Consider the following 12,304-nt stretch of genomic DNA (forward strand, 5'->3'; position numbering starts at 1 on the left):
CATCAGGTCTTTGAGCCATCTGTCACTTTCATGTGTCATTGAGTTATTTCATCTTAATGTCAGTCCTGTAGCCACCTATGGATTGGAAAATACTGTATTTACGCGAATAATACCCGCACTTTAAAAAAAATTGCGGCATGAAATTGGGGTGCAGGTTTTATTTGTGTCAATTTTGGCATTTTTTTTTTCAAAATAAGCCTTCCTAAATTTAGGGTGCGGGGATTATTTGGTGGTGGGGATTATTCGTGTAAATATGGTATATAGATATATCTTGGAAAGAGGCAATTACATAGTATAGAGAAGGTGAAAGCATTCTATTTAAAGAAAGTGCTTTGCCTATCAAAATACACTCCATCATGCCTCGTATACCAACTGTTGAGGGAATTATTCTTTGTGGAAGAGTTGCATTTGAAACTACTGCTCCTGGCGACCCCAGCATATAAGGAACTCCTACAAGAACTTCAACAAAAGAGGGACAGCATATGATGGGACTTTTGCCAATGTGATGCGATGATCAACTGCAACTGGACTCAGGGAGGCAATGAGTTGAGACACGTTGTGACCAGACTCTCAGTCCATGGGTTTCACCAAAGTCTGTGTATTAAAGTGAGTTTCCATGAGCCAAGTCCGGACTGCAGGTGCAAAAGATGCGTCGAACTCTGTGAACGCTATCATAAGTGTAAACTGAGAATAGAATCCTTAACAAAATTCTGTACAGACGATTGTTCATAAGAGTTTGCACATTTGTGCGCACTAAAACATTTATTTAAAGGAATCGTCATCACCATGTATTGTTTGACACAAATTATATTTTATCCTTGCATGAATGAGCTTGACTCCATGGAAGAGTTCTAAGAAAATGAGGAAATGGACTGCCCAGGACTACCCGATCCAGCCCCAGATGATCAACTGAGATCAAAGATGACAACAGCAAAACCAGACGCTAGCCGTGAAATTTGCTGGCAGTAGTTGAGCAGACCAGACCATCCCAAAAGGTGGAGGAATCGAGATAAGTTTCTTGTTATTTTAAAATGTTTGTGTAGTTTGATAGAAAATAATCCTATAGGTTACCTGCAAGTGAAATATAATCATTGTGCCTGATGTAATCATCGCAATTAACTTCTTTATATAGCAAGCTCTTGCGAATAACTTATGTGCCAATCGATTTATAATGAAGTAGGAAGTGACCTAGATGTAAATGAATCTCAGTGTAGACCCCAAATCATAATTAAGGTTAATGTAGATGTCATTCAAAGAATATTATTGGTTGTGATAGAGTAACGGTATTAGACAGGATAAAGGCTATGAAAATGAAAGAAGAAATGTATCCTATATTTATCATATGTGAGAATAGAAGCAATGGTACGTCGAGGGAAGGTATTCCTATGATGAATTGTAGATGTTGTGAAGATATGCGATGTGAAATGCAATGATTATGAAGTAGAAAGGTTGATTGAATAATAATATGGAATATGAAGTATATGGAAGTCTGTCCATCATAGAATGTAAGAAGAAATGGAATATGTTAGGTAATAATTAATACAAGATAGGATCATACTTGTCAGTGATTGGATAGCAATGTTGTTGTCTTCAAGAATATGTATACCACCGTAATTGCAGCATACTCAGTCCTACATAAGAACTATGATGATGGATTGTAGTCACGTGATAACCTCCCTATACAAATAAATGGTATGATACTAGGTTATGATATGGTTAATTGGCACATACAGAGCTACAGTCTTCACAACGAATCAAGTCAGGGTTGAAACTATAAAATAAATCATTTCATTATCACATGAGAGAATAAGTGATTTTATATAGTAGTATATCTTCAGATATTGAGAGTTTTCACTATGTTTACTAGCACACACATAAAATATGAGCTAGACATGACATGTTTGACTTCTCTAGTATTATCTGTATTGGATATTTATACGTTAGATATGGTTGACAGCGAATTTTAGCTGCATATTACAAGAAACTTATTGAATATTCCAAAGCTTAAGCAGAGAAAATAATTCAATTATGAGAGCGAGATTGAAATGTTAAATATTATAATTCTCTGTAGGTTACAGTAGAATATATTTCCATTTTCTGCTAAAAATGCATTTTAAAGAATAAGTCGCAGTTAAAGATTTTCATTTTGTGAAAAATATCTAAAGATAAAGGTTAGCCTATTTCAATTGATCACGAATAAAAAATGACAGAAAGCAGGATGATACTATAGTAATGTAAGAGATCAGCTGTTCAGCAGCAAATAATCAATTTGAGAGTTTTTATGCTAATATTATTTTCTTTTCAAATTTTTCTTTTCATTCTATATTTTATTTTGTCAATAAATAGTTCTAGTTAAAAAAGAATTACTTGAGAACTCATTTACGGATTTAATGTTAGAGTAAGGAATATTAGATAAGTTACTGCATTTCTTTAAGTTGGAATGTCACTGTTGATGCGTCAGATGGAGACGTCCATCAGGAAGGTTGAAAATGGGCAACAATGTATCGATGCATCAAAGTCTATTTTGGATCCCACGTTAAACTAAACTGAAAATTCGATAACCCCTGAGAAGCTGGCTGGGAATCTTTTACGTTGACTGACCTGGATGCAGGAAGGGCATAGTACATGGTTTACACTGTAACCTACAGCACTTGTACTGTAGCTATACTTGTCAGTGCAGGTACAACATGCCACTGTCTAATGGCACTTGAAGGCAACTGCTTAGTTTTGCATGGAAAAACTGCAGATGACTGTTTTTTTGGTGAATAATCCTTATTCTAAGCATGTTGTAATGCAGTTCAAGGTCAAGAGCATCCCTTATTGAAGAGGATTACAAAGGATACAAAAGAAAAAGGAAATATTTAAGTATTACTTTATCAGCAGGAGAGTGTGAAGAGTAGTAGCAGCTGGCTCTTAAGGGCTCCCAGACGGTGCCCTCACTAGAGAACAAAAAGGTTCTTTTGTTTTCTCTCAACATTTGAAGTCAAATATTGCACTCAAATAATGCTAAGAAAATTACATTTCATTGTAAAACTGTAAATTCTCATCAGTAAGGATGACTGTTTGGCAATAAGTTATCAAACTTAGGTGACTTTCAGCACATAATTCGTTGGTAAATGTTTTTAGGTTGAAGGTAAGGCATGGACTCTCGGGCTTCCGCCCGAGGATATAGTGTTGGTGATGGGGTTGAGATGTAAGGGGGAAGTGTGCTGGTGGGCGGTTTCAGGGGGATGAAGGGTGCAGGAAGAGGTTTTCTCTTTGATAGTTGCTTTACGTCACACCGACACAGCCAGGTCTTATGGTGACGATGGGACAGGGAAGGGCTAGGAGTGGGAAGGAAGCGGCCACGGCCTTAATTAAGGTACAGCCCCAGCATTTGCCTGGTGTGAAAATGGGAAACCACGGAAAACCATTTTCAGGGCTGCCGACAGTGGGGTTCGAACCTACTATCTCCTGAATACTGGATACTGGCCGCACTTAAGCGACTGCAGCTATTGAGCTCAGTGGAAGAGGTTTTCACTTTGGCAGAGTCCGTAGCATTGTACCAGTAAAGATGTTCTCACAAGACCCCTATACTAGCATGCGCCAGCCAAATCTCCAGGGTCGTATGCAATAAAATTAAATAATAATTTATAACCTTGTTTTCTCTATTATTTATATATTAAGAAAAATAATAATTATATTGAAATGTAACATTTGAGACCAGGAATTTTGATTCATATTGGGCCTCTGGCTTGCATCCCACATTTTGTGAGGGTTGGCAGCAGTTAATTAGTTTGTTTTCACATGAAAGACTTGAATGAATGTGGTGATACTGGTCAGTAGCAAAGAAAGATTTGTAGGGAAAAAGTACTGTCACAGCTGACCTGAGAGTTCACCGGCTGCCACTGGTGAAGAGTTCTAGGTGATGCTATGGTAAATGCATATTTCCAAATTTTTTTTTGTTTTTTTGTTACACTGGATATTGTAACTGTGTTCAACAGGTTGACTATGTGGGTAGTTCGGGTAAACAGAGAAAAGCAATATGATTTTTATTTCTAGTGGCTTTACGTCTCACCGACGCAGTTAGGTCTTATGGTGATGATGGGATAGGGAAGGCCTAGGAGTTGGAAGGAAGCGGCCGTGGCCTTAATTAAGGTACAGCCCCAGCATTTGTCTGGTGTGAAAATGGGAAACCATGGAAAACCATCTTCAGGGCTGCCGACAGTGGGATTTGAACCTGCTATCTCCTGGTTGCAAACTCACAGCTGCGTGCCTCTAACCGCATGGCCAACTCGCCCGGTAATATGATTTGTTGCTGGAGTGAAAGTATGTATATTGTGGTTGAAAGCAATGCTATCATATGAAATACTCAATTAAATGTAAAGACACACAGATTCTCATTTTTCACAAACAGTACTACTGTGCATTTGCAATCTACCAAAGCCAAGTTCCAGTTCTGGAATGACCTGACTATAGACAACAGTGAAGACTGCTCTGCCATGTCCCATTAAACGTGTAAACTCCCCACTCCTATCATCACCTCCATAACACAGAGAGCTAAATACTATGATGGACTATTGTGTCAAGTATCAGTAGTTATCAGAATATCTATCTCCTTGCCAATATTAAGACAGAGGCTGTTCCACTCTGCAAGATAATTCTCCTGGATAACATGTCATGCAGATGTCCACTCATTGCCCGCTTAGGGACAGACAATGCATTCAAATATCAGGACTGTAACCTTTCTGCTATAATAAAAATGTATGATTCAGGAACGATCAGAATTTACTTTCTCTCTTTGTTATAAAGGACTCATCAGTAAGATGAACATAAACAACAGGAGAATGCAAGAAATAAGAAACATGAAATTGTTAATATTTTCACAATTATTCATCATAGTATGAATTGGTACTTACTGCACATAAGATTATATATTTTCTGCAACTTTATTTTCAGCATTTATTGACAGGACCATTATTAATGGAGATATTTGAAAATTAATTGTTAAACCTTCCCTTAAACTACTATTTTACCTAGTGTGAATGAAATTGTTCATAGCATAGACTGAAGTGCCTTCTGTCCTGACCTAAAAAACCATTTTCCATACAATATTTTTCTGTTATTTTCTCATGATGCATGGACATACATACATAATTATATAACAGAAATTTAAAAACCAGATTTCTTCTTATTCTGGATATAATGGACACATACCAATTTTTAAAAGTACTGATAAAACTCTTATTTTATCTATATAGATTATGTTGAGGTATTTTGTACATACCCTGTTATACAGAAATGTATTCAGAACTTGTATTTGTGTCTGTAGGTTAGTCTGTTAGATAATTCATTAAGTTAGTAGTTTTTATTCCTGTAATTTTGAGCCATCTGCTAAAGATTTCTTAGATATTATTTCCAGCTTCCAATGACATCATTAGAATTACTTATTTCTTTGTTCTTGCTTGAACATTTCATTGAAATTCACTGAACTCTTGCATATAGCTATTTAGCATGTGCCTTAATTACCAAAATGATATAAACAGTTTATCCAGTAAATCAACTGGAGCAATAACCTCATGTAAACAAACTATCTACTCCTCTAAAAGTGGTTATGTTATTTTGAACTTATAGATTAAAATCAGAAATTAGTATTTATATTATTCAAGCCTGATGTGTAGAACTAGTGATGATACAAGAAAGCCCCATTGTAGAGGTTACTTATTGATTCTCCCTGCTATTTATGAAACTGACACCTGTTTTGAGGCTACACCATAGTAACACCATTGAACTGATTACACTCTGATATGTTTTGGTGGATCAGTCCCACTTGTGAGCCCAAGTTCATGGGTTTAGCCTCGGCTGAGGTAAAAGGGTAGTTAAACATCTCGGGAGCCCATGCCATTGTTGTTGGTGTACTATTAAAATATCCCTAGTGGTGCACTCATTGTTCCCTGATCCCTCAGCCATTGCAACCATTGAGTAGAATTCCTCTTTCACTACTAGATAGCAGCATAATTAGAATGTTTAAATGGGTAGGCAGGCTGCCTTGATAACACAACTTCAGATAGTCTGTAACTCACTGTTCTCTAATGAGTTTCTTATGGCATAAAATTTAATATCTCTGTGGTGTAATGGTTAGTGTGAGTGGTACGAGGGTACGAGGGCTGGAACAGAGTCCACTCAGCCTCGGGAGGTCAACTGAGTAGAGGTGGGTTCGATTCCCACCTCAGCCATCCTGAAGTGGTTTTCCCACTTCTCCTCCAGGCAAATGCCGGGATGATACTAACTTAAGGCCACGGCCGCTTCCTTCCCTCTTCCTTGTCTATCACTTCCAATCTTCCCATCCCGCCGCGAGGCCTCTGTTCAACATAGCAGGTGAGGCCGCCTGGGGGAAGTACTGGCCATCCTCCCCAGTTTCATCTCCCGACCCAGAGTCTGAAGCTCCAGGACACTGCCCTTGAGGCGGTAGAGGTGGGATCCCTCGCTGAGTCCGAGTGAAAAACCCTCAATTTATTTATTTTTATTTTTACATACCTAATACACCTCGATACATGAACCATTAATAGTACAATATTAGTTGAAACTGTATTGCACCTTTCTCCATATGTTTTGTAGTACTACAGATGCAATATTTGTGATAGCTGCTCAAATGTTGAATTTAAATGTAAAAAATGCACTTAACATGGGAAATTTTAGTTAAGTAAGCACCCCAACACATGGCTGGCCTGCAAGATAAGTATTTCTCTTCTTTGAAGTCTAGACAGTTCAGATAGCTGTACAGCACAGCATGCATCCTGCTAGCTGTCTTTTACTCTTGTACAATGTTGTTTTCGGCTGGAGTATCAGCTGTGACCAAGTGATGATGTTCCTATGTACATATCGATTAAGAAATGGCACAGACGCTTTTGAAAAACTGGCAGTTTGCTTTTGATCTCGGTCCACAACACCAAGCATGTGGGGTGAGGGGGGTGCAATACAGTATAGATTTGATATCCATCGCACCACTAATGATGCACATATCAAGGTATATTGGGTATGTAAAGAAACATTTTGAGTTTCTCTACTAGTAAAACCAGACCACCCCAATGATTATCACTATTACTTCTCAACATATTAATTTTTATTTAATTATACATTCAAGCTGGACACGCTATATAATAATAATATAATATATGGCCTCATCTACTGTGTGCAAGCATTTTAATTTTACACCATCTGGCTGCTTGCTCATTGAGGAAGTGGCTCTACGAGGTGTTGCAGGTATTCCAATTAAGGTGAATCCACCCGCTCTCAGGAGATCCTGTAATTCCAGCAAAGCAAATGCCGATGACTGTTTTACTCTAGGCATACTAGATGGCAGAGTAAACCGAACCTCTCTTGGGTGTCCATGGCTAAGTGTTAATGAATTTTGTCGGGTACACACCAAATGTCTGCCTGGTCGAGGTGGTAAAGGCGTGCTCGGCTCGACCGGAAGGACGTGGGTTCGAATCCCCATCAGGAAGTCATAAAATTTAAGAAACGAGATTTCCACTTCCGGAGGTGCACATGGCCCTGAGGTTCACTCAGCCTACATCAAAAGTGAGTACCAGGTTAATTCCTGGTGGCAAAGGCGGCCGGGCATAGAGCTAACCACTCTACCCCATCAAGTGCCGAGGTTACGGATAGTGGAAGCCTTTACCTTCCACCCCTCCAAGGGCCTTCATGGCCACTACGGGGATGACTTTGCTTTGCTTGGCTTTGCTTTTACACACCAAATATGTTACCAGAGATCTTTTACTTGCCAACATTGTATAACATGGAGTTTTACATTAAAAAAATATTAGGTATAGAGATCCACCTATTCAATACTAAAAATCGTGAAAATGATTAAATCATCACATATTTTTATTTATTCACATTTGTGGGACCAGTTTTAGCAATAAGGTATGCCATCATCAGCCTAGGAAAATATAACAAAGACATTTAACAAAGCTACGTTAACATAGGTTCTTAAAAATGATATATGTAAGCTTTTTATAATGTCTTTGTTATACTTTCCTAGGCTGATGATGGCATACCTTATTGCTGAAACCGGTCCCACAAATGTGAATAAATAAAAATATGTGATGATTTAATAATTTTCACTATTTTTAGTACTGAATAGGTGGATCTCTATACCTAATATTTTTGAATGTAAATCTTGATTCAATACGGACCCTAAAAATTAAATTTTTGTCACTAAATGACATGGAGTATCGAAAGGAATTTTTCTGTCCTTCAAAACTTTGATTATCTCTGCCGAGTTTGAACCCGATCTCTTGTGATCCAGAAGCCAACAGCCTACCACTGATTCACAGATAGATATTGAATAAGGAGATGATCCTTTGTACCTTATCATGATCAAGGATCTATAGAAATTATCATCATCTTACTGCAGTAGAATTTAATGTTATTGTTAAAGAATATGCATATAATAAATACTTATGATTTTATTTATCACTCTTTGACAAGGATAATTGAATTGTATTTATCTTAACTTATGTTTATTGAGTAACATGAAAGTATTTTCTTGTTTGTCAGACCAGTGTCTAGCAGTTCGTCTGTGCCAGGACCTTTCACGAACAGCAAAGCAGGCATCAGTATATCAGTGGAGGATACCGACGAGGGAGGAGGGAACATCCAGCTAGACAGGCAAGTCATCATTTTTGTTTTGTCCTGGACATCCTTAAACTTCTGTGATATTGATACAGAATTTTACTCATACATCTAAAAATAAGCACCTTTGACAAAAAATTAGTCACCCCCTCAGGAATGTACCAAAAACCAGATAACACCACTGGATTTGTTGAGGAAGTGTTGCAGGTATCCCAATTAAGGTGAATCCACCCCATCTGAGGAGATCCTAAATTCCAGAAAAGCAAATGCCGATGTCTGTGTTCCACCCACTGCTCCAAATAGTCTCACAGATTATCAGTGAGTTTCAAACAGGGGACATGAAGGCCAGACCAGGTGTGACAGAGTATCTGAATGTTCTTCAAACCATCCAGACATGCCCGGATTCCTGTGAACATGACAACTCTTGGAAAATAGAAGTGTCTTCAGCGAAGTCATCATGATGATGTTGGATAAATGGCAACATCTAGTTGCCAATGATGTCCAGATACACATGCTGGTTCATGTTTATAGTCATCTGAATGAGTAGGCACACAGTGAATGAAGTTTCCCAATTCATTGTTGTTGTGTGTGTCCTCCGCGCTCAGCTCCGCACCTACAAGCTCCGCAACCCGCCGCATCACCAATGTTTCCAGAGCCTATGAGAGGACTGCACTGTGCCTGGCATGCTCGTCGGTGACGTCAGCCAAGCGTTATATAAGGAGCGACATTCCTCGCCTTACCGAGGATTACCCCAGTGTCCAACAACCAGATCACACCGCAAGTCAAACACGGAGGCATTCCTCTTAAAAACGTGTCTTGAACAGGTGGACAGATTGCTGGTTGTGAGGTCTCACCTCCGGACATTGCCTCATCTTCCCTGATGCCCGTAGCCACGTCGAGCCCCAAGTCAAGCATTCTGCTACACTCCCAAGTCCTCACCAGTGCTCCGACAACTATCTTAGCATTCTGCGAATTAAGATATTGATGCAAGTTCCTTGCAAGTCTAAGTCCAAAACTAGCATTATATTAACGCGACTCTCTCTACAAGTTACACTTGTTATCCCACAACAGATAGTTTTTTACTATCTAAGGACATTTCCCAGTGAAATAGACTATCTCCTCAAGATAGGTGTGAATGTGTACATAGGACTCTCTCTCTGTAAATATATATTTGTGCCACAGACTTTCAATCTAGCATTTAATAACAGCATTAACTGCGTGCATTCAATCAAGCTTCAAGACAAGTTTCATTTTATTTCTTGTAAATACTGTATAAAACTCTTGAAGAAATAAACTTTATGTTGTGTTACTGTATACCAAGTTCCTTGTATACAACAATTGTTGTATCATTTGCGAACTGACCCACATACCCACCTCCTGGTTGAACCACACCTTCAACAAATAGTAGAGGGAAAGCTTCATTGTGCCATTGGTGCACTCTCTGTCTGCATTATTGGATAAAAAAAACATAATTATAACTTTCCAGACCACACTACATATTTTCAGTCTGCTATAATTCAGTGTCAGTGTCCGAAGACATGCAACTTTATGAACTTGAATGAGTAGTGGCCTCTTGTGTGGTACTCAACAACTAATATTGTTCATTGTCTACAGTTACCTTCTCAGTGTTTGTTCAGAAATGGGAGGGATGGACCTATATTCATGGACTGGAGCAATTGCTGCCAGGTTTAAAAGTAATTTTCAGTGACAAGGAATGATGCTCTTAACTGGTCCCTCTGGGTTAGGATCTTTTTGCAACCATAGATCTGATGCTATATTCCATGTATGTGTCGTATATCATACCATAGACACTCTACAATGATACAACAATGAATTGAGCAACTTCATTCACTGTGTGCCCATGGAAACATCCAAATTATTTAACCTCATTTTAATAATAATGCTACTTGCTTAACGTCCCACTAACTACTTTTATGGTTTTCGGAGACGCCGAGGTGCCGGAATTTCGTCCCACAGGAGTTCTTTTTACGTGCCAGTAAATCTACCGACACGAGGCTGACATATTTGAGCACCTTCAAATATCACCGGACTGAGCCAGGATCGAACCTGCCAAGTTGGGGTCAGAAGGCCAGCGCCTCAACCGTCTGAGCCACTCCGCCTGGCTAACCTCATTTTGCCAGTCTGTCACACCCTGGTGTTGACCCATCTTGACGTGCTATTTATATACAGCCAACTGGCACACTCACACCACAGCAGCCATTTGTCACAGGTGAGGGGTCCTGTGGCCATATGGTACCAGTTCAATGCCACCTGTATCAACATAAATGAGTGCGTGTTCTTGAGGAGGCGACTAATTTTTTGTCCAGGGACCTTACATTTTAGGTTATATTCTTAATGGCAGTAGTTAAACATTCCAAGTGTATTTAGTTCTTCTTCCAGGTTGAACTGTGCTGTTGTTTTCTGTACATTTCATAAAGTTTGACGACGTTTTGAAAACATTGCAGTATTCTTTGTCAAGGTGACTGAATTACCCCTACTTGATCTGAGGTAATCAGTCTCCCAGGCAGCAATCAAACTACAAGAGGAGTTACTGACCTTGGCCCTATATGTCTCTCTCTCTCTCTCTCTCTGGCTGATGTAAGTCCCTGGTGGTTTCATAAGAATTCTGCAACATTATGTGTCACAGTCAGGTAGTGGGAATACTAGTACTGTTAAGAGCTGGAGAGAGAAAGATCAATCAATCAGTCAATACTGATCTGCATTTAGGGCAGTCACCCAGCTGGCAGATTCCCCATCCGTTTTTTCCTTTTTTATTAAATGATTTCAAAAAATTGGAAATTTATTGAACATCTCCCTTGGTAAGTTATTCCGATCCCTAAGTTCCCTTCCTATAAATGAATATTTGCCCCAATTTGTCCTCTTGAATTCCAACTTTATCTTCATATTGTGATCCTTCCTACTTTTAAAGATGCCACTAAGGCCAAGGTCAGTAACTTCCCTTGTAGATTTGATTGCTGCCTGGGAGACTGATTACCTTGGATCAAGTAGAACTATTTCTGATAGAGATGTTGATTCCTATAGGGAACTTGAAATATTTGTGCCAAATTAGTAAATTAATAATACTAGCATAGTTGTTCCATTATCAGAAATTATAAATTTTCCAGCACAGTATGCATTAGCCGTGCGCCTTTGTAGGTGTGTTATTTTACCAACTGATGAGCCCAACTTAGCACACTGGGGTGAAACACTGGCAACCAGGAATGAGTTAGCTGGAAAATTTATAATGTCCAACAATGAACCAACTATGTTGGTATTATTAGAGGTATTTCAGTTGCCTTGACAAAGAATACTGCAATGTACTCAAAACGTCAGCAAACTGTATGGAATGTATAGAAAACTACAACACGATTCAACCTGGAAGAAGAATAAATAGTTCTACACACTGTGGAAGCTTCACTTTAGATTCTAAGTGTACTTGTGAACCCATTGTAATGTTTACCCACTTCTCTGCATAAATCCGTACTTTCCTAAAATTAGCTTCCTGAATGTTAAAGCATAGTTTTTGCCTTGATGTACCCATCTCAGTCAGACTTAATATGAGTATGGAATTAATTTATCTCGGTGGTGGAGGGGGGGGGGGGGGGTGGCAATTAGTTTGTGGTACTACACATATCAATCTCAAGATCAAGAAAATGTGAATTCTTAGCTTTAACTTCCGTGACTGGTT

At 38.8% G+C, this 12,304-nt stretch overlaps 1 protein-coding gene across 1 annotated transcript in view; it reads left to right on the forward strand.

The window, feature by feature from the left end:
• LOC136866364 (rho guanine nucleotide exchange factor 17) overlaps window positions 1-12,304 on the forward strand; it is a 603,351-nt gene that overhangs the window by 551,016 nt on the left and 40,031 nt on the right. The window contains exon 12 of the mRNA XM_067143238.2: window positions 8,542-8,652. Coding sequence (XP_066999339.1) covers window positions 8,542-8,652 — 111 coding nt within the window. The remainder of the gene's footprint in view (window positions 1-8,541; window positions 8,653-12,304) is intronic.

This window comes from Anabrus simplex, chromosome 3, assembly GCF_040414725.1.
Source record: "Anabrus simplex isolate iqAnaSimp1 chromosome 3, ASM4041472v1, whole genome shotgun sequence".
Taxonomy (NCBI): Eukaryota; Metazoa; Arthropoda; class Insecta; order Orthoptera; family Tettigoniidae; genus Anabrus; species Anabrus simplex.